General features: G+C 47.7%; 1 protein-coding gene across 2 annotated transcripts in view; it reads left to right on the top strand.

Moving 5' to 3' along the window:
• Window positions 1–461: 461 nt before the first annotated feature.
• ERCC3 (ERCC excision repair 3, TFIIH core complex helicase subunit) overlaps window positions 462–22,215 on the top strand; it is a 33,445-nt gene continuing 11,691 nt past the window's right edge. For both annotated transcript variants that reach the window (XM_057745902.1, XM_057745903.1), the window contains exons 1-11: window positions 462–535; window positions 897–1,102; window positions 1,779–2,015; window positions 3,738–3,787; window positions 4,214–4,349; window positions 4,532–4,696; window positions 5,136–5,340; window positions 6,552–6,866; window positions 11,888–12,072; window positions 15,368–15,570; window positions 22,050–22,146. In XM_057745902.1, coding sequence (XP_057601885.1) covers window positions 508–535; window positions 897–1,102; window positions 1,779–2,015; window positions 3,738–3,787; window positions 4,214–4,349; window positions 4,532–4,696; window positions 5,136–5,340; window positions 6,552–6,866; window positions 11,888–12,072; window positions 15,368–15,570; window positions 22,050–22,146 — 1,827 coding nt within the window. In that variant the 5' untranslated portion in view covers window positions 462–507. The remainder of the gene's footprint in view (window positions 536–896; window positions 1,103–1,778; window positions 2,016–3,737; window positions 3,788–4,213; window positions 4,350–4,531; window positions 4,697–5,135; window positions 5,341–6,551; window positions 6,867–11,887; window positions 12,073–15,367; window positions 15,571–22,049; window positions 22,147–22,215) is intronic.

The following is a 22,215-nucleotide window of genomic DNA, read 5'->3' as shown; positions in this document are numbered from 1 at the left end:
ATCTCACTTTCATGATCTTTTGCGCAAATAACACCCCTTCAGAGATTCTAGGGCCATCCATTTAGAACAGCACTGCCTGTCATTCTAGGCTCTGTTTTATTTCCCCTTAGAGGGCTTCACACATTCGTTTACTGCCCACGTCTCTCTGTTTCAGGAGGCTGAGGCCTTTACTTTCTTCACAGTCCTGCCCCAAGGGCTAAAGCAACAGTGCCTGGAAGATCACAACAGGTACTCAAAAAATATTTCATTGATTAGGAGAAAAAAATGCGTTAAAAGGACCGGAAACAGCGCAGAGGAAGCTGACTTCTCAACTGCCCAGCTTGGCCACTCACGCCGCGCCCCCATGCACAGAGGCGGGACTTCCGGTGCGATTGCCGGAGGGGCTTCCCGTGTTAGCCGGAAGCGCCGCAGAAAGCAGCCGCCGCTGAGGGCCTGCGGCGGCGGCGGCGGCGGCGGCGGCGGCGGCGGCGGCGGCGGCGGCGGGGGGCTGCTGCTGCTTTCACCGCCATGGGCAAAAGAGATCGGGGGGACCGCGGTGAGACGTGGCGGCGGGCGCGTTTCGGGGCTGCCTGTCCCCGCCGTTGCCATCATCGTGTGTGGTAGCTGCTCAGGGCTTCTCGGCGGCGGGTGGACCCCAGAATCGCTCGAGGCCGGCACATACTGTCCCGACAGGCTGCTGGAAGGCGGGCGACCCCTGACCTCCGGGCAGCCCTGCGCCCAGGGCTGGGTGGGCGGCGTTTGAGGGAGGGGACTCCCGCGACGCGCAGTGGCTCCGGGCTCCGGGTGGTTGGCGCTGTCCGGCTGCAGCCGGGTTCCCCCGAACTCCCGCTAGTCAGTGCGGGGAGAGCCCCAGGCTCTTGCGCGGCTCACCTCTGTGTCTTTGTCCGTATCTGCAGAGAAGAAGAAGTCCAAGAAGCGGCACCACGAGGATGAGGAAGACGATGAAGATGACACCCCTGGGAACGACTCTCAGGAAGCGGTTCCCTCGGCGGCCGGGAAGCAGGTGGATGAGTCCGGCACCAAAGTGGACGAGTATGGAGCGAAGGACTATAGGCTGCAGATGCCGCTGAAGGACGACCACACCTCCAGGCCCCTCTGGGTGGTAAGCAAGCCCTCAGCCAGAGCAGGCCCCGAGAGCTGGTGGAGCCCAAGTAGAAATGCGGGATCGTGCGCTTCAGAGCCCACTGGGAGCGAGCTTTCACAGACACAACTTGAAGCAGCCCGGATAGGAATGAGCATCTCGCGCCATGCACTGACCAGACTTGGGCTTCCTTCCTCTCCATCTCCTCCTTTTACTCCCCTTTCCTCTCCAGTTTTGCCGCATGTTTGGAAATAACTTTTATCTAAAGAATAAATGCCATTTGTTGGGTAACATTTTAATTCCCCGTTTAAAAAAAAAATTGAGACGTATTTGCTAGGCAGCTTTTTTGCTCAACCTGAAGTAATTAATGGTCTCCATTCGTTTGAAATCTAGCCAGAAGGATAGCCAGTAAGGTGGGCTTTTCCTGTGAAGAGTAGAGAGAGGCAGCTACTGATTTTGGAAACCTTTTCTTCTATTCTCTCTACTCTTTGTGTCTGATTAAAGTAGCAGGCCCCACAGTTGGCTGAAGATGTGCTTATAGAAATATTCCTGGTGTTGGCTAGCTTTAGATCACTTTAGATCTTTAGATAACCTTTTGGGCAGCTTATCCTTTCTAGATAATGATGTGGGAAAGAGTCTAACCGTCTCTGCAACTCATTAGTTTCCTTGTCTGTTGTGTCCATTTGGTGTTTCTTAGGCTCCTGATGGCCACATATTCTTAGAAGCCTTCTCTCCGGTTTACAAATATGCTCAAGACTTCCTGGTGGCTATTGCAGAGCCGGTGTGCCGACCGACCCACGTGCATGAGTACAAACTAACTGCCTACTCCCTGTATGCAGCTGTCAGCGTTGGGTTGCAGACCAGTGACATCACTGAGTACCTCAGGAAGCTCAGCAAGACAGGAGTCCCTGATGGAATTATCCAATTTATTAAGGCAAGTGGGCTAAAGCTGGCTTTCTTTGCCCACCATGTTAGTGTAGTCATAGTGGGGACAGGTGCTGTACATTGTTAACCTGTGGCAGTCATGAAAATGCCATTCGGCTCCAGGGTGGAGAGCGTAATAACCAGTCACCCCACCCACATCCTCTGGATTTAGCATTGTGTTTTACTGAGGCCACACTTCCCATGAACTGCTCTTAGCCTGTGGGTACTCACACAGTGGGGTTATGCGTCCAGGCTCATGCTGGCCCGGGTTATTTGGGAATACCGCCCAAAGTGAATGGTGTTATGGACTGAATTGTGCCTTCTCCAGAATTCATGTGTTGAGGACTTAACCCTTAATGTGACTGTATTTGGAGTAAGGATATAATTAAAGTTAAATGTGGTTATAAGAGTGGGGCCAGTAGGATTAGTGTCCTCATAAGAAAAGACACCGGAAGGCGTGTGTGCTCCCTTTGTCTCTGCATTTGTACAAGGAAGGAGTAACATGAGCACAAAGCGAGAAAGTAGCCGTCTGCAATCCAGGAAGAGGGCCTTCACTGGAAACGGAATTGCTGGCATCATGATCTTGGACCTCTAGAAATAAGTTTCTGTCGTTAAACAACTCAGTTTGTGGTGTTCTGTATGGTAACCTGAGCAAACTAGTACAGATGGTAAACTCCATCTAAGTCTGGATACCTGCCCGAGACCACGAGTCACCAACTTCCATTAGGAAAGGTCAATAAGGACCTCAAATTTTGAAATGGATAGGGTTCTATGTGAAGAGCACTTGAACCTGCTTGGGTTTGTTTTGAGAGATAGTGAATACCATTCAAAAGAGATGGACAGTGGCTTTCATTGTCCTCCACTGAGATGCAGGGAGTTGGATTCAGACCCCCAGATCTGAGGTGGCAGAAGATGAGTGCCACAGGCATCCAGTAGGGCAATGAAGCCAATCTCAGAGATGCTGTCAAGAGCTCTGGAGAGAGTTCTCTTTTCTTCTGATGTGCAGGAGTGCCCTGGGAGAAGGTCTTGCATCCTGTAGAATGAGCCTGCTTCAGTACCCTGGCTGTTCTCAGTCTTGGCTGGGAGCTGCCTGCAGGCGTGTGTATGTTGGCGAGGGCAGTGGCGGACCCAGAAGGGCAGCAGTGGGGACAGGCAGCAGCCTGAGATCTGAGTTGCGAATTTTCGTGGCTGCTGCATAATCTCTGCTGCATTCCATCCTAAAGATTGTTGGGAACCTGGGAGGATTTTCTAGCATCAAGAAGCTTACATCTACTTGAGGAGATAGCGACATTGGTGAGGAGGCCAGAGGCTTTGCATTTATTTTACACAGCACACAATTACTGAACACATACTCTGCCAGCCTTGTGCTGGGAGCTGTGGTGATACTGCTACAGTGGGATGAACCCTTGGCTTAGGATGGGGCCTCTGGGAATGGAGAAGGAAGGGAAAGGGAAAAGAAAAGAAAGACTTTAAGCAGCATTTTATAGATTAAGGGATGTGCATCAGAGTTATCCAGGCAAGAGGAAGGTTTTGCTCTCAAAAAGGAGAAGCTAATGGAAAAATCTCAGTTGAGACAGATCTACCCTCTTTAGGATTGCACATTGGATTTCCCTAAAGTAAAATGAACACTTCACTTGGTTGATAAGGTAGTAAGATGTGCGCAGTAATGACCGTGTTCTGAGTGAGCTGCGTATTGCTAATTTTGCCTATGTGGTGTTGTCACTCCTTGCAGTTGTGTACTGTCAGCTATGGGAAAGTCAAGCTGGTCCTGAAGCACAACAGGTAAGGGGTGCTGTGACAGGCCCATCCAAGGTACTTTCACCCTCCGTGTATCAGGCGGCAAGGAGCTAACGTTTGTGGACTGTCTGCTCTGCACTAACACCTACTCCCCCGAGTAAGGGAATAAAAGGAATACGTGAAGTGATGTGGCCAAAACTGGAAATTCATTCACTGACTGCTGTATTCCCGTGAGCAGTGGAGCTGCGGTTCAGATCCCTGCTTGTTTGTCTTCACAGTGGGGCTTTGCCTACAACCCTCGTGTGTTATGTCATGGCCAGTAGCTCACAGCTCAGATTCGGCAAAGGGTTGGGGGAGAGTGAGCATGGAGAGAGGCCTGAGGCCACTGTCTCCAGACCATCTTATGAATGAGCAATGAAACCTGAAAATGATATACTGGTCAGTAGGCACCTCCTTCCTCCCCTTTCACAGGTACTTCGTTGAAAGTTCTCACCCTGACGTCATCCAGCATCTTCTCCAGGATCCAGTGATCCGGGAATGCCGCCTGAGGAACTCTGAAGGGGAGGCCACCGAGCTCATCACAGAGACTTTCACAAGCAAATCTGCTGTACGTGGGCTCCTGGGTCACCCTTGGGGGTGGATGCACTTAAGATTTGAGTCCTCTCAGGTGCTTTTAGTCCAGTGTTTGCAACCTAGTAATCCTGCAGTTTTCTTGCAACTTTGACCATTGCTTAGTAACAGTAGGGTTAAATGTTTTGTGCAAGTCCAGAACCTGCCTTTCTCTTTCAGATCGCTAAGAGTGCTGAAGGCAGCGGTGGGCCCTCCACTTCCCGGGTGACAGATCCACAGGGTAAATCTGACATCCCCACAGACCTGTTTGACTTTTATGAGCAAATGGACAAGGATGAGGAGGAGGAAGAAGAGACACAAACGGTATCTTTTGAAGTCAAGCAGGTTAGTGAACGTACCCCCTCCTGGTCACTTCTCTAAGCCAGTGTTGGAAGCTGGTCTGGCCTTGCATGTTCTGTGTGTAGTCTATGTGAGAGGAAGGACTCCCCACATGCCCCAAATTTTGGTGTCTGTGCACTGCAGCACCGTTCTTCCTGATGGAGTTAGATCTGAGTGTCCTGTTTTTCAGGCTGGTGGGTCAGTCTTCACAAGTTCCTGGGGAGATGTGAGAAACAGTGTCTGGGGGGCAATTTTGGTGGCTGATTGGATTGAATTTTGTCCATCTCCTTAATTTGGGGTGCCTTTCTATGCTTTAACCCAGCTGAAATTTAAAAGCCTAGGTAAACTTTTTTATTTTTTATTGTTAGGCACCTTAGAATATGTTCTGTTCGTGAGCACGCTTTGGAGTTAATGAGGTTATAAAACCTTTATGCTCATTTTCCAGGAAATGATTGAAGAGCTCCAGAAACGTTGCATCCACCTAGAGTACCCTCTGTTGGCAGAATACGACTTCCGGAATGATTCTGTCAACCCTGACATCAACATTGACCTGAAACCCACAGCTGTTCTTAGACCTTATCAGGAGAAGAGCTTGCGGAAGATGTTTGGGAATGGGCGCGCACGTTCCGGGGTCATCGTCCTTCCTTGTGGTGAGTGACCCCCCGAGTGAAGAAGGTGGCTAGGCTGCTCTCTCCGGATCTGCCTTCCGCCCTCCCTGAGCGCCTTGCTGGAAGTCCCGCCTGGTCAGGGAGCAGCCAAGGTCGTGTCTCCCTGATTCACGACTCGACAAATACTTGAGTGCTCGCTCTGTGCCGGGCCCTGACCTCAACACGGGGATAAAATGGTGGACAGAACAACACTCTTGATCTCCTGGAGCTCATTCTGGTGGGGTAGAGACAAATGGGGAACAAGTCAGCTAAGCAGTGTGTAAAGTCTCAGGCAGTGAGGAAGGATGGTGTTGTGGGCAGGGGCTAGTTCACCACTGGGCTTAGAGTCTCGTTCCCTGCAGTCAGTCTTATGAGTTATGAGTTATGTGTATTTGGGGGCTCCCTAGCACAGAAATTTTATTTGGTCTTGGACTGCTTGTTACAGTGTGCACGGCCGAGAAGGGGCAGTAGCAGCCCCCTTGGCACCTGTCTGATACCATTTGTCCTAAGTCGTGTCAGGTCTGGCCTAGGTTCTGGGCCAGAGGTCACGGTAGACTCAGCTGGTGGCCTACCCTGGACTCATGAAGGTGCACCTTCCGAGGATTTTTTTTTTTAAGCCCCGTGGCTTATTTTGATGTACGTCCCTGGAAAAGGAAGAATTGCTGTTTAAAGGAATAGCTTGATTTTTAATCTTGATCTTCAAATGGCGGGTGGCAGTAAACGTGGAAGACCCTGGAGTTTCACCTTCCTGTGTCTTTGCCAGCAGCCGCGTGCACACTGCCGCGTTCCCAAGTGCCCCTCCTAGGGTCGTCTGTGTGTGCCCAAGACCCCTAGCAGCACTGCTGTCCTGGGGTCTTGGGCAAGTTACACCTTGGCTTTAGTTTTCCCAGGTTTAAAATGGCAGTAATAGGAGTGTCTCTTACCTATGGTTTATTTTGACAAATGTTGTCTTTCACATTTAAACAAGATGCATGTACAGTGCTATAATAGGGCCTGGCACTTGTCTTTTTTAATTCTCCCATTGGTGTGTGAAGGGAGCGTACCTCCTTTTTCTAAAGGAAACCGGTTTGGAGCAGTCACACCTCATCAATGTCAGCTGTGAGGATTATTACAAATAATTCTGGCCAGATTGGTGTGTTGACGAGTCCTTCTGTCTGTCCCTGTCCCTCATTTCAACCTGGCCTTAGGTAGGATTGCCCTTTGGTTTCTCGTAGGTGCCGGAAAGTCCCTGGTTGGCGTGACAGCTGCGTGCACTGTCAGAAAACGCTGTCTGGTGCTGGGCAACTCAGCGGTGTCTGTGGAGCAGTGGAAAGCCCAGTTCAAGATGTGGTCCACCATCGACGACAGCCAGATCTGCCGCTTTACCTCTGATGCCAAGGACAAGCCCATAGGCTGCTCCGTCGCCATCAGCACCTACTCCATGCTGGGCCACACCACCAAAAGGTCCTGGGAGGCCGAGCGGGTGATGGAGTGGCTCAGAACTCAGGAGTGGGGCCTCATGATCCTGGATGAGGTACACACCATACCAGGTAAGCAGGCCGAGAGCCGGGCTGCCCGCTCATCGTACAGGCACATGGATCTCCAGCTCCTGTGCTGACGCAGGGACTGTAGTGCATCCATCTTGCTAGAGAGACTTGCTAGGCGAAGCTTTCAAGTAAGTCATGAGCATGTGTGGGGTGGAGTGGGGTCGGGTTAGTGGTGAGTGGGTGTAACACTGACTGCTTCCTTAATTATTGGCCCAGAGTAGGCATTTAGAAAGTGATATTTTCTTCTTCCTTCCCAATTGTTGCACTTCAGCTTACCCTTAGCCCTTTTTAAAAAAAAAAATTTTTTTTTTTACTGTTCTGTGAAAACTGGACTGGGAGCACAAAAAAGTCCTTGCAATGTTATTTGTTTTATTTGAAGGCTAAAATATTAATCCTTAATATATTATAGCAGTCCTACTTATCCAGATATTGCAGGCAATCCTTATAAACAGCTATATTGATATACTTCATAAACCATAAAATCTACCCATTGTAAGTATACAATTCAAGATTTTTAGTAAAATGGAGTTTGTGCAACCATCACCATGACCCAGTTTTAGAACGTCATCTTCATACTCACCTTCAATGTTTTCACCCTTAGCCTCAGGCAATCACTGAATTGCTTTCTGTTGCTAGACACATGCGTTTTTTGGAAATATCATATTAATGGAATCATATAATATGTATTTCCTTATATCTGGATATTTTCATTTCACAAATGGTTTATCCACATTGTAATATGTACCAATGTTGTGTTCCTTTTATTACTGAATAGTATTCCAGGCAAACCTTTCTTGATAAAACAAATTAATGAGTAGCCGTGATCAGTTAATACATGTAAATTAGAAATTACTCTGAGTTAAATGAAATCGGAGGCATTTTCACATAGAGTCTTCAAAATATTGTCAAAATGGCCTTTTCATCTGTTTTTTTCTATGTAATGAGAGCTCCTCCAGTCCCTCTGGAAGTCTGAAGCTATCTAGAGGTGTTCACAGCAGCCAGGTAGGGATGAGGGGTCTCGGGAGAGGAAGCAGTCCTGAGGTGCTGAAGTACTTGCATGGCCTGATGGCAGTGTAGCCCTGCAGCTACACTGGAGGGGAACGTGGAGGAGAGCGGTCAGAGCTGGGGCCGGAGAGGTGTCGGGGCCAGTCCCCTGGGACCTGAAGGTAGGCCTTCGGCTTGTACTCTGGGTGAGAAGCCATTTGATGGATTTGAGCTGAGGGTGACATGATCTGACTTAATATTATAAAAATATCACCCTGGCTGCTGTGCTGAGAAGAGTGCAGGAAGCAAGGGTAGAGAGCAGCTAGGTAGGTTAGTTGGTGGAATCCCAACACAAGGCTTGGACCACTAAGATTAAAGGTAAACTAATCTGGTTATGTTGTGAAGGTTAAGTGGACAGGTTAGATGCGGCTCTGAAAGAAAGAGAAATCAAGGATGACTGTCAGTTTTTGGCTTGAGTCATCTGAAAGGCGGAGTGGACATTAATTGAGATGGGGAAGATTCTAGAAGGAGCAGGTTTGGAGAGACATGATTGGGAGTTAGGCTTCAGACTTTTTTTTTTTTTAAATAAACATTTATTTATTGGCTGCGTTGAGTCTTCGTTGCTGCACACGTAGGGAGCAGGGGCTACTCTTCATTGCATTGCGCAGGCTTCTCATTGCAGTGGCTTCTCTTTTGTGGAGCATGGACTCTAGGCGCGGGCTTCAGTAGTTGTGGCTTGCGGGCTCTAGAGCACAGGCTCAGTATTTGTGGCACACGAGCTTAGCTGCTCCGCAACATGCGGGATCCTCCCGGACCAGGGATCGAACCCGTGTCCCCTGCATTGGCAGGCAGATTCCTAACCATTGTGCCACCAGGGAAGTCCCCAGACATGTTAATTGATTGCCTGTTAGACAGTCAGGCAATGGCAGAAATGTTAGAAAACAGGCAAAAGACATGAGTAGGCTTTTCACCCAGGAGAATGTACAGATGCCAATAAGCGTTTGAAAGATGTTCTGCAGCATTAGTCCCCAGGGAAATGCAGGTTAAAACCGTGAGGAGATGCCACTGTGGACCTATTAGAGTGGCTAAAGTAAAAAGTGTTGATAGTACCAAGTACTGACAAGAGTGCAGAGCAGCTGGAACTGTCACACGTGGCCAGAGAAACTGCAGAATGTACAGACACTCTGGGGAGCTTTGGCAGTTTATTAGAAAATTACCGTATGACGCAGCAGTCCCACCCTGGGCATCTATCCTAGAGAAATGAAAACTTAGGTTCACAGAAAAACCTACACACGAATGTTTATAGCAGCTCTGGTCGTAATCTCTGAAACCTAGAAACCATGGAAACGCCTCAGTGAGTGGCTGGCTGGACAAGCTGGTTCATCATCCACTGCGACGCTCCTCAGCCGTGAGGAGACGTCTCAGAGGCATCGTGCTGAGTGACATCAGCCAGTCCCAGGAGGCTGTGGAGCATGTGATGCCTTCTTGAAAAGACAAAACTAGTTAGAACAGATCCGTGGATGCCGGCGCGGGGGTGGGGGTAGGTGACTATAAAGGGAGAGCATAAGGGAGCTTTGGGGGTCGTGGATTGGTTTGTATCCTGATTATGGTGGTGGTTACCCGAGTCTGCATGTGTGTTAACATTACAGAACCGCTCTCACCCACCCACCCTCAGAAAAAGTTCAATTTGCTGTGTATTTTTAAAACTAAACTAAGAGAAAAAAGAACTTTAAGGAGAGGGTGGGTATTGGGTCTGACTGGGATTGGGACTTGATGGTCTAGAGAAACATTTTCTATAAATGACTTTGAAATTGCTCAGTAGCAGTTTAGTTGGAGGCTGTGTTTGAAGCATGGGAATGTTTGAGGCCTTCTGCCTGAGGATATGTTTAGTATATGTTGATATTCTACTTTAACTTGGGTCGCTGGTCCCAGAGGCGGGTAGCCAGGCTTGGGATTGGTTATCTGGTGATGAGGATATACAGGTGTGCCCTACACAGTTCACCGGATGTGTCTGTCTTTCCTCTGGTTCACTGGTGCAGTTTGTCTCTGTTTAGGTAGAAGAGTGAAACTAGACAGCTCTAAAGGATTTTGTGTTCCGGCCTTATAAGCCCCATGGCCGTGTTCACTGGGCCAGAGAGCAGATGTTAAGTAGGGAATTCTAGCACATCAGAGTGCGTTTCTGCTGTTGAAACATGTACCACTTGGACTAGGTAGAATGGTAAATCTTTGAGATTTATCTCAGAAGATAAAGATTGTTGTGTTCATTTACAGGTCTTCCAAAAGAAGCCTTATCAGGTCATTATATTAATAAGAAATTCTTATTACAGTACTTGCATATATCAGATGCTTCCTGCATGCTAGGCACTGTGCCACTTTCATTATTTTAACAAGTATTTATTGAGAACCCATTAAATACCAGGCACTCTGCTTGGCACTGGAGACAAAGTGAGAGGAACAGTCAGAGAATCACACAAATAAATGTCAAATGACAGCCACAACATACTGCCCAGTGAAACAAGCCACACACACAAAGTAGGTACTATGATTGCATTCACATGAAGTTTAGACGGGAGGCAGACCTCCTCTCTGATGACTGAAGCCGGATAGGTGTTCCCTTGAGGGAGGGTGCTGCTGTTGACAGGAGGGGTCAGAGCAGAGACCTGTGGGTGCTAATAAGGACACCCACATCCTGATCTGGGTGGTTCCACGGGTATGTATCTGTGGAAAAACTTATGGAGCCACGCCCTTCACTGTATGTGAGTTGTTCCCCGGGGACAGCCCTGACAGCTGTGAGAGAACGTAGCAGCGGGCCGTGACTGGTTTGCAGGGCTGATGCCTCGGGGAGGGCTTGTTCCTTGCTGAGGAGTGTTCGGGCTGGGTCCTGACTTGGGCTCCCGTCGGGTTGATACAGCCCCCCGGGCTGCCCCAGTGCTGCCTCCCCAGAGCCCACAGTAGGTTGGGGTCTCCATTCACCTTGGCTGCTGTGTCCTTCTGATGTGGGGAGCCTGGTCTGGGGTCCTTGGCTACCCTTTTTTGGAGTCAGCACAGTCCTTGGAGATAACCCTGATCCTGGTTTTTTTGTTTGTTTGCTTTCCAAGTGTGTGTGCAAGCTGTGTTAGGCTTCAGTGTATGACACTGTGAGCCCTGTCTATTGGGGGGTAGACAGCCCTTTGTTATCTCACTGTTCTTATGTTTTTGGTTTGTGTTTTGATGAAGTCTGCCCTCTCTTTCCCTCAGAATGTTAGGTGTATTTCTGAAGTATCACTAGCCTTGCCTTTAATTGTATATGAGTAAGCATGACTTCAACATTTTAATCTTCCTTCATATTGTTAGAATTGTTAAGAGGTGAACCTGTTGAAACCCTTAAATTGAGTTTTTGAAAATGACTATCTCATACCCTTTTGGTGTTTAATTTAATGTTGGAAAGATTTATAACATTCAAACAAAAGGAAGGCAAAGGAAGTTGTTGGTTGACCAGAATGAATGTAATTGGAAGAGTGTGAAGAGGGGCTTTTCTTAAGGCAGGAGAGGTGCCTAGGGTTTCATCTCTCCCCGATTTCTCCCTGACTTCTGGGGGGATGGTGTGAAGTTGAGCATATCTAGCTCCTTTTGTTCCTCTGGTCCTCCAGGTACCCCAACATCTTCCTGGTACCCAGGGTACAGGCTTCAGGGTGAACAAATGCCTTGTGTAATTCAGGGCTCAGTGGCATTTTAAGTGTCGAAGGTCATGTTTCAGATTGCTGTTTGCACTCCTCCCGATCACCGAGCTGTTGTGAGTGGGGTGCGGGGGTTCCCTAGCTTGGGGCTTCCTCCAGGTCTTCTCCCCCTCTTGTTCTCCTTTTCACCCTTCTTTTGGACAGGTCTAAAAGTGGAGATTAAGGCTTCTCGCCTAGTCATTCTTGCCTAGAGCCAGGTTCCTGTGGTCCAGAAGCCCAGGGGTTAGTGATGCCGTGTCCCGGGCCAGTGTTGGGTTGAGGCTGTTTTTGGTACTTTGAGCATTTAAAAGAGCGGCAGTGTGAATGTGCCGATTGTTTCCCCAGCCAGGATGTTCCGACGGGTGCTCACCATCGTGCAGGCCCACTGCAAACTGGGCTTGACCGCAACCCTCGTCCGGGAAGATGACAAAATCGTCGACTTAAATTTTCTGATTGGGCCCAAGCTCTATGAAGCCAACTGGATGGAGCTGCAGAACAACGGCTACATCGCCAAAGTCCAGTGCGCTGAGGTAGCTGTCCCCTTCCCGGCACGGTCCCTGGGGAGGGAAACGGATCAGGTCGATTCCTCATGGGCAGATACACTGGTCAGGACCTGAGCAAAAGTGCTGCTGCCTCACGCAGTGCCCTCCGCCCCCCGGGGGTGGGCAATGTCCTTCGACTTCACAGACGTGTGAGACAGAGTTGCTTGTCCAGGGTGCACAGGAAGTGGTCAAGGCAGGAGGCGGATGCAGGCTGGCCGGGCTCCTCGTCCTCCTTTCCGGGAGTGATTGCCTCAGGGTACTCCTGCCCGCCCTCACCCTGGAGGGGTTCTTGGTGGTCCCACGTGGGCAACCTGCAGGCCACACCCAGTGCCAAGCCTGTTGGTTTTGATGCCCCCAGAAGGCATATGTGGCCTTGATCATTTTATTTCTAGGAACACATTTTCCCAATATCGTTCTGTGATGAATACCTGCACAGGTATGTGTTTAAAATACATGTTCAAAGGTAAATCTTCTCAGAAGGAACAGCAACAGAAATCCTTTCTGGCACCTTAAAATGTCTGTCACTCAGGCTAGGGTAGGCTGGCCCCGTCCTGAAAGGGCAGACAGGGGTGCCTGCAGTGAAGGTGAGTGGGAGGAAGCTGTGCAGGTGGACTTGCTCTGTCAAGAAGCTTCCTTACCCTTTGGTTACGTCTTCATCATCAGCACCCGCCTCATGAGCATCCTTGCTGGGACCTTTGAGGCGCCTGTTCCTCTCTAGTTGGATCTCTCTCCCCCCTGCCAGGGTAACCGCTCTCTTGGAGCTTATGTTTGTCATCTTCTTGCTTTCCTTATTATTTTACTTCTGTGTATGACTCCCTAAACACTTGTTGTTTAGCTTTGCCTTTTATCTTTATGTATATGCAAATCTGTCTTGCTTAGTATTTGTATTCCGTGCATAATGCGTTGTTTTTAATGATACATGCAGCAGTAGTTCATTCCTTTGAATCCCTCTGTAGTATTCCGTTGGATGAAGATACCACAACTTGATAGCTAATGAAATATTACACAGCAGTGAAAATAAAATCTTTCCTAATGTTGACAAACGTTTGGGCTGCTAAGTTGTTTTTTTATATATATATAAATGTATTTATTGGCTGCATTGGGTCTTTGTTGCTGCATGTGGGCTTTCTCTAGTTGCTGCGAGTGGGGGCTGCTCTTCATTGTTGTGCGCAGGCTCCTCATTGTAGTGGCTTCTCTTGTTGTGGAGCACAGGCCCTAGGCGCATGGGCTTCAGTGGTTGCAGCACACGGGCTCAGTAGTTGTGGCTCACGGGCTCTAGAGCACAGGCTCAATAGTTGTGGCGCACGGGCTTAGTTGCTCCGTGGCATGTGGAATCTTCCCAGAGTAGGACTCGAACCTGTGTCCCCTGCATTGGCAGGCAGATTCTTAACCACTGTGCCACCAGGGAAGTCCTAAGTTGTTTTTTTTAACAGCTTTATTGAGGTCTAGTTTATGTTCCATAACATTTGTCTGTTGTAAGTAAACAGTGTGACTTATAACTTTTCTGATTTTAGTAAATGTGAAGAGTTGTGCAGCTGTGCCCCCAATCTAGTTTTAGAGCATTTCCCCCACCCCCAGAAGTTCCCTTGTGCCCATTAGCAAGGCCCTGCTTCTAGTCCCGGCCCCAGGTGGCCACTGTCTCTGGAATTGGAGCTTTTTTTTTGCTGTTGTGACAGTATTGCTGCATGTGTTTTTTGTATCTGTTTCCTTTGTCAGAGGTTTTCTAAAGCAGTGCTGTTCACACTGTAGCCTGACCCCATAGTAGATGGTGACATCACTTCGGTGCATCATGATCAGGGTAGGATAGAATCTACCAGAATGCATAATATGTATTAAGGGTAAATATTGTTTCATAAGACTGTGTTTGTGTGTGGGAATGTTTAGTTTATGATGGAAAATGGTCCAAGTTTGAAAGCCGCTGCTTTGGCAGGTGCACCTAAAAGTAGCATTGCTGGTGGAAGGCTTTCTGGATGCACACTTTACTAGTCACATTGTAGAAAACTGTTTCCCAAAGTGGTTGCACCAGTTAACACTCCCGTCCAGGCTGAGTGAGCTCGCTCCACAGCTCCAACATTTAACATGGAAAGGTTTTCTTTTAATTTTTGCAGACCTGATAAGTGTGAAATGGTATTTTTTTTAGTCTTAATTTATGTTTTCCTGTTTACTAATGATGTTGTATATCTTTCCACATGCTCATTGGCCATTTGTGTTTCATGTTCTGCGAAACACGGGATTTTAAAGATTTTACTGTGAAAAAAAGAATTGCTTTGGCTATGAAGATCTAGAAATTCTAAAGGAGTCGTAATAGGATATGTCCCAGAGAGAATCAGAGAACATAATGACAGCAAGACTTAAGGATTTGAGCTCAGCACAGAGTTTGACAACAGTGATGGCAGCCAATTCTCACAGTGATGGCAGCATGAAGAAGTGGTCTGTGATGATCACACAGAAGTGTCACTGGTCGCACCCAAAAGCTCAGTCTGCCGGTGTGGGCTGTGGCTTGTTCCAGTGCAGAGCTCCTGGAGGGTCATTTTTGTCTGTACACAGCCTTGAGACCTTTAAACTCGTGGCACTTCAGTATATTTGCCCAAACTTACTTTAGTTTGTCAGCAGCCCACACACAGGGAGGAGGCCCCCAGGAGTGTAACTATCATTTTTATTTGGATGCTCAGATTGTGTCAGATGTGATCAATGGGACCACCTTCAAGCTAGTTTCTATGTCTCTTTGACATGTTCCCATCATTCTTTGAGCACTTCCTTGCTTTCTGGCACAGTAAGATATTGCTGGCTCGTCTGGAATCAGCCACTTCTCCAGGGAGCCCTTTTGGCAGAGAATGTAATTTAAAAACCAAAATCAGGGTGCTGGTGTGTTCTTTACTACTGGGTTGCCATTGCTAGGCTAACCCAGCAGACGGAGCTGGCTAGTGTGTGTGCAGTTCTCCAGCAGTGCTGTGTGTGGGCAGCGTGTGGAGGTGTGATCTAACTGGGAGGCATTGTTTGCACCACTGATTGGGAATCTGGTTTTCTTCACTTGGAGCTGGTGTGAGAATAATCCCCTGGATATTGATACATTTTAAAATCTTTGTTATTAACATGTGAGAGTGGCCTGGTTCAACATGGGTTTTAGATTTTGTTTTGTGCGTGTGTGTTTACAATATTATTGAGAGATAATTCACATACCGTTGGTTTCATCTTGATTTGTTTTAAAGCTAATTTGCTAAACTTCCCAGTTGTGTGATGCTTCAATTTTGCATACTGATCCCTGATTCTTATTGTATCACAGGTTTGGTGCCCTATGTCTCCTGAGTTTTACCGGGAGTATGTGGCAATCAAAACCAAGAAACGAATCTTGCTGTACACCATGAACCCCAACAAATTTAGAGCTTGCCAGTTTCTGATCAAGTTTCATGAAAGGAGGAATGACAAGATTATTGTCTTTGCTGACAACGTGTTTGCTCTGAAGGAATATGCCATTCGACTGAACAAGTAAGAATCGAAGAGTTAAGAGTTGCCTCCAAAGCCAGTTTATCTTCCCCCTGTGAGAGTGTAGAAGCTGCCTGTTTTTTTCTCAAAGCTCTCCGGCACTTCATAGGATCTAAAGGTCTAGTTCTGTAGTCCCAGGGACCAGGTGAGACAGAGGAGCAGGTGGTTGGAGTTAGAGGTTACGGTGTATAGTAAAGAGGGTCTGGTCACTCTGAGCCCAGGGAGCAGGGGCTAGAGTTGTGCTCCTTTGGAGCGCAGCTTCAAAGATGGATGTAAATTGGCATCTGGAGTTTCAGGCTGAGTTGGCACTCTGGCTGGAGATGAGATTAGACTGTATGGACCAGGGGCCAGGAAGGCAAGGCAGACTGGGCTAGCATCCCACGTATGGCCCAGCACCTAGAAAGAGCTTCTTAGGAAACACCCACTGGGGTCCTCATTAGCCTACAGCCCCACCGAGATACTTGTGTTTAAACCTGGCTGTTGAAAATTTCCTGCCTAGTAATGAGAAAGAGGCCTGTGCTTCCATGCATGGTGATGCAGGGCTTTAGGTGCTGTGAGTGTAGCAGAAGGCAGTGTCCTCTGAGCAGATGGGCCTTAATTCTTTTTATGGGGTTAGGGATGTAGAGGGAAGGATGGATACAGACCCGCTTCTCTTCACAAGCTGTGATTTAACCACCACCCCAGCCATATGAGGTCGGTGTATTAGTCTCATTTTACAGATGAGAAAACTGAGACATGGAAAGGTTAAGTTTCTCAAATTTCCAAAATTGTGCTTTTTTTTTTTTTACTGTAGGGAAGGTTTTATTTTTTGTCAAAGTAACGTAGACTGTTATGAAAACCAGCAATTCCTTTGCACCTGTCTTCCTACTCACAATTCCTCTTCCCTAAAGATACCCACTTTCAACTCTTTTCTCTGTTTACCTTCATACTTCGAAGTAATAATTTATAGAGCAATTTCTTGTTTATTGTAGAAATTGCTTATTAATTTCTTACCATGGGAATTGTGGATTTAGCCCTCTTACATATGCTGTGCTGTCCCCTCCCCCAACTCCATCCTCCCAACATGTTTGGGGTTAAGTTAGTATTCAGTATTATATTATTTTGACTGTGTAAGTATTGTTCAAGCCAAGGCAGATAGTGTAACATGATTACATTTTCTTTTTTGTTAACATTTGTTTTTCCTGGAGTTTATGATTGCCTTGTCATTACTTTTGCTTGGTTTTCTGTATAATTACTAATTACTCCTCTTGAGACTCTTCATGCAGTCATAAACTCCCTCTCCAAAGGGTCAGATCCATTAGGTAATCTCTCGATTCCTTTTTACTTTATTTTCCTGGTGGGATCCCTTCCAGTAGTTCATCCTCCAGCAGCCTCCACCAGCACTCCATCCTCCTACTCTGCGTTGGTCTACTTGCTGTTTGGGACTAGAGATGCTGCCTAACTGTCGTCTTTAGGTGTGACATCATCCTGTGAATTCCCTGTGCCTCTTTCCTGTGTTGGAGCCCCTGTTGCTGTATCTCAGGTTTCTTCTTTCCTGGTCACTCGTTTTGATGGAGTGTATCCTTTAGTAGATTTCTGAGAGAAGGTACATAGAGGGAAGTTTTTTAAGAATTTGCTTGCAGGTGTAATTATGCAGTCTCACACTTGATCAATAGTTTGGCTGGGCCTCAGAATGTCAAAGGCAGGGCTGTTTTCTTGGGGCTTCCAGTGCAGCTGCTTGCAGGTCTGATGCCCTTCTGATTCCTCTCTGTACTTGATCTATTGGGGTAGTCATGTGTTTTCCTTCTCTCAGGAAGCTTTTAGAGTCTTTTTTTTCATTTTTGGAAATTTCAAAGCAGTATGACTAGTGTGATCTTTTTTTTCTTTCATTGTGATGGACACAGTAGATCCTTTCAATCTGGAAGCTTGTGTTCTTTAATTCAGAGAATTTCTTTCTGTTTTTTCTTTGTTACTCATCTTCTCTGTTTTCTCATTTCTCTCTTTTTTGAATTCCTGCTGGTCAGGTGTTAGATCTTCTGGACAGCTTCTCCATTTTCTTATTCTTTTTCTCCTTTTTTACCCAGTTGTGCTGTGCAGCTTGAGGGATCTTAGTTCCTTGACCAAGGATTGAACCCGGGCCATGGCAGTGAAAGCTCTGAGTCCTAACCACTGGACCACCAGGGAACTCCCATTTTCTCCTATTTTTTATCCCTTTGTCTTCCAGCCCTATTGAAGCTTTTGTTAATTTCCAAGAGTTCTTTATTGTCAACTGATCTTGTTTTTTGAGTAAGTACAGTGTCTTCTCTGAGGCTATTAAAACTTTTGAAGTTTTCTTCTATTCCCTACGCTGTCTCGCTCCTCTTCAAGTGCTTTGATTGTTTCAGCTCTGTCTTTAGAGCCCTTCTTCTGATTTTTGGTAATCTTTGGCTCAGGTTTCTTATTTAAGGGTCAGTCACTAAAAAGCTGATCGGCCTTTGTATATAGTTTAGTAGGTTTGCTGACCTGTGGACCTCTCCACAGCACGATCAGGCAGGGACCTGGCTAGTTTGTTGAGAGATTGCCAGATGCCAGTATCTCTGGGTCTTTTCTCTTGGGCTGGAAAGTTTCTCCAGAGAGGAGGAATCTTCTGGTCTCCTAGATACTAGCCTGTGGAGGGGAGGGGAAGGGGGATTCCCCGTCATTCTTCACGTCCAGTCTTGCTTTGTCTTCTGCTCTGTCTGAGGTCCCTCAATGTGGACCTTCCTGTTCAGAATCTAGAAAGTAAATCCAGTTTTCTGCCAGGCGGGGGGAGGCATGCTTGGCTGCTGGGGTTGGGGTCTGACACCATTCCTCACGCATGTACTCTGTCAGTCCTGTCCATAATCCTGCCCTACCAGCCACCTTCCGAGGCACTGGTGATGAGATCCTGAACCTTTCTGTGTTCTGTAGAGAAAATTGGCTTGTTTTGTATTGGCTTTTCCCTCCTGCCGGCTTGGGCTTCTGCTTTCTCTGGTCTGCTATTTCAGTTTCCATGCGTCTATCCATCTGCTTTTCAACTTCCATGGTTCTCCTTCCACTATACTTTTTTTTTTTTTTTAATTAATTATCTTATTGGCTGTGTTGGGTCTTTTTTGCTGTGCGCGGGCTTTCTTTTTAGTTGTGTTGAGTGGGGGCTACTCTTTGTTGTGGTGCGCGAGCTCCTCATTGCCGTGGCTTCTCTTAATGTGAAGCATGGGCTCTAGGCGCATGGGCTTCAGTAGTTGCAGCACATGGGCTCAATAGTTGTGGCTCATGGGTACTAGAGCGCAGGCTCAATAGTTGTGGCACATGGCTTAGTTGCTCCACGGCATGTGGGATCTTCCTGGAGCAAGGATTGAACCTGTGTCCCCTGCATTGACAGGCAGATTCTCAACCACTGCGCCACCTAGAAGGCACTCCTTCCGCTATTCTGCTGTTACTTCTGTTCTCTTTGCCCTGGAGGTTTTGTGTCTTTTTTTAAAAATTAATTAATTTATTTATTGGCTGTGTTGGTCTTTGTTGCTGCACGTGGGCTTTCTCTAGTTGCGGCAAGTGGGGGCTACTCTTCCTTGCTGTGTGTGGGCTTCATTGAAGTGGCTTCTCTTGTTGCGGAGTATGGGGGCTCTAGAGCACAGGCTCAGTAGTTGTGGCACACAGGCTTAGTTGCTCCATGCATGTGGGATCTTCCTGCACCATGGCTCAAACCTCTGTTCCCTACATTGGCAGGTGGATTCTTTTTTTTTTTAATAATTAATTAATTAATTAATTTTATTGGCTGTGTTGGGCCTCTTTTGCTGTGCGTGGGCTTTCTTTTTAGTTGTGGTGAGCGGGGGCTACTCATCGTTGTGGTGCGTGGGCTCCTCCTTGCCATGGCTTCTCTTGTTGCGGAGCATGGGCTCTAGGTGCGTGGGCTTCAGTGATTGCAGTACCTGAGCTCAGTAGTTGTGGCTCATGGGCTCTAAAGCACAGGCTCAATAGTTGTGGCACAGGGGCTTAGTTGCTTCGCAACATGTGGGATCTTCCTGGAGCAGAGATCGAACCCGTGTCCCCTGCATTGGCAGGTGGATTCTCAACCACTGCGCCACCTAGGAAGCCCTGGCAGGTGCATTCTTAACCACTGTGCCACCAGCGAAGTCCTAGTTTGTGTCTTTTTAATCCTTTACTGTTGCATTAGTGTCTATTTGAGAGGGGCAACAAGACAGTGCATAAATTTACTGTCATGTTTAAGAGCCATCTTCCCTCCATTCCCCGCCCACATTCCAGTACTCCCTCCCGATTCTCTCTGGAGCCTCCCTCACGTGGGACATTCATTTGCCTGGCACTGTCGGATCTGAGCCAGTCTGGCCCGGTGAAGGGCAGCAGGTTGTGGCTCTTTCATGGAGCCTCGAATGATAACTACAACTTTTACTCATCTTTTTGTTGTTGTATTTCTGGCCTTTAAATGTGTGAAGTGCTGTTGTCTATCTTACTTCCTTGGTTTACAGCGGTCCTGTGGATGCTGGGCTGTGCTCCATTCTGTGACTTGGGACTGGCGTGTGAGCTCCTGGTTTGTCTCGACCTTAATGAGAAAGGAGTAGGTGTCACTAAAGTTCTTTGCAGGAGAGACTCTTTGGGTTGTTTGGTAGTGTGCGGTAGGGGGCAGAAGATGAACTTTGGGGTCAGACACACCAGATTTGACTCCCAGCTCCTCCTCTTACTCGCTCTGTCACCTAGGAGGTGTTTGCCTCTCTGAACCTGCTTTTGCTCACATGGAGTTATTACCACGTACCTCAGAGGATTCTTGGATCTAGTAGGTTTCCAACAAATGTTAGGTCCTCTTTCTGGAAGATGGCTACCCTTCTGTTTCATTTCCTACATGAGGGAACCTTCAGAAACTGAGGGCTCTCCATTTTATGAGTCGTTTTTCCTGATGACGAGCAAGGAGAAAAAGAGCCACCTGAAAACCTGGATATCAAGAGACAGGCTGTTCTGAAGAGTGCCGTTTTCCAGCCTTTTTCACAGCATGACACACCCAGAAAATAACAAGGTTTGGGTGGTGTCCCAAACACTCTCATATGCCGGGCTTGCAGTGGCTGGGGAAGCATCCAGCTGTCCCAGGCCTTGCCCAGCTTCTTCACAGGCAAGGGGGCTGCTCTCTCGGGTAGCCAGTTTGCAGCACAGTGTTGGGAAGCACGTGTGGAGTATCAGAAGCAGTGCTTCCTGGGCTTCCATGGGCGCTGCTGTGGATGGCCCCTGGGCCTTGGCAGTGGAAGAGCCACTTGGGTCCAGCCTCCTCAGGCTCCTGACCCTCAGTTCCTCGTGTGTAAATTGGGAACACGAAACCTACCTTTTACAGTTCTGAGGAATATCGTCAGGCGTGGATTTTTTTTCCCCAACACAGAGCCCACCTCAGTGTTTGGGGTGGGTGGGCCCTGCATGCCTGGTAGCTGTCCTCATTGTCCTTGTCGTTGTCATCGGCACCATCATGGTTGTTACTGACCCTTTGGAAGCTACAAAACCCACATCATTATAAGAAAAACAGAGGAGTGGCATTGCCAGGTGCCAGGAGGTGATAATCAGTGAGGTTGTCAGATAGGGTTGTACCCTTTGGCAGAGAGCTGGAAACTAAAGAGAAAGGTTGTTTTTTTCCTTTCCTTTAATTAATTAGTTAATTAATTGGCTGCGTTGGGTCTTCGTTGCTGCGTGTGGGCTTTCTCTAGTTGTGGTAAGCAGGGGCTACTCTTCATTGCGATGCGTGGGCTTCTCGTTGCAGGGGCTTCTCTTGTTGCAGAGCTTGTGCTCTAGGCATGTGGGCTTCATGTGGGCTTCAGTAGTTATGGCACTTGGGCTCAATAGGTGTGGCTTGAGGGCTCTAGAGCACAGGCTCAGTAGTTGTGGCACATTGGCTTAGTTGCTCCGCGGCATGTGGGATCTTCCCGGAGCAGGGATTGAACCCTGTGTCCCCTGCACTGGCAAGCAGATTCTTAACCACTGCGCCACCAGGGAAGTTCTGAAGAGAAATGTTTTGAACTTAATGTTATAGGGGGTCTGTGGGGAAAAGTCTGGAAAGGGCTCTTTTCTCCTTCCTTGCAGAATGGCTGTTTGATTGGGAAACAATTCCTTCCAAACTTTTGTTTGCAAATAGCAGTGTTTTCTTTGCCACTCCCATTGGGCTTCGTGAAATCCAGGGGATTCTCCTTGTATAGACAGTAAGCTTAGAGTGAGAGATACTGAAGCAGGAAGGAGCACAGTCCGAAAACAAAAAGGTGAAGGAGGGAATCTTGAAGAGAGCGGTGACTTGCACCCTGGCTCAGAGGGAAAAGGGTGGGATGTGTGTGCTTTGGAAAGGGGGTGGGGAGGGTCTGTAGCCACTCACTTTGATAGATTGCTGCCTGATGTTTCTGCATGACAGAGGGCTTCCTGGAAGAGAGTAACCTTGGCAAGAGCTCCCTTTTCCTCTGACATGCTTTCAGGATAATTGGGGAGTGATTCTGTGGTCTTCCTAACACAGCTTTGTTCTTCACTAGACCCTATATCTATGGTCCTACATCCCAGGGAGAAAGGATGCAGATTCTCCAGAATTTCAAGCATAACCCCAAAATCAACACCATCTTCATATCCAAGGTTTGTGTGACATGCAGCAGCCCCAGGGCCTGGGGGACCCTAGATGATTTCTGGGCAGTGAATTGGTAT

The sequence above is a fragment of the Hippopotamus amphibius genome, chromosome 8, assembly GCF_030028045.1.
Source record: "Hippopotamus amphibius kiboko isolate mHipAmp2 chromosome 8, mHipAmp2.hap2, whole genome shotgun sequence".
Classification (NCBI taxonomy): Eukaryota; Metazoa; Chordata; class Mammalia; order Artiodactyla; family Hippopotamidae; genus Hippopotamus; species Hippopotamus amphibius.
This window is presented reverse-complemented; position numbering and strand designations above follow the sequence as displayed.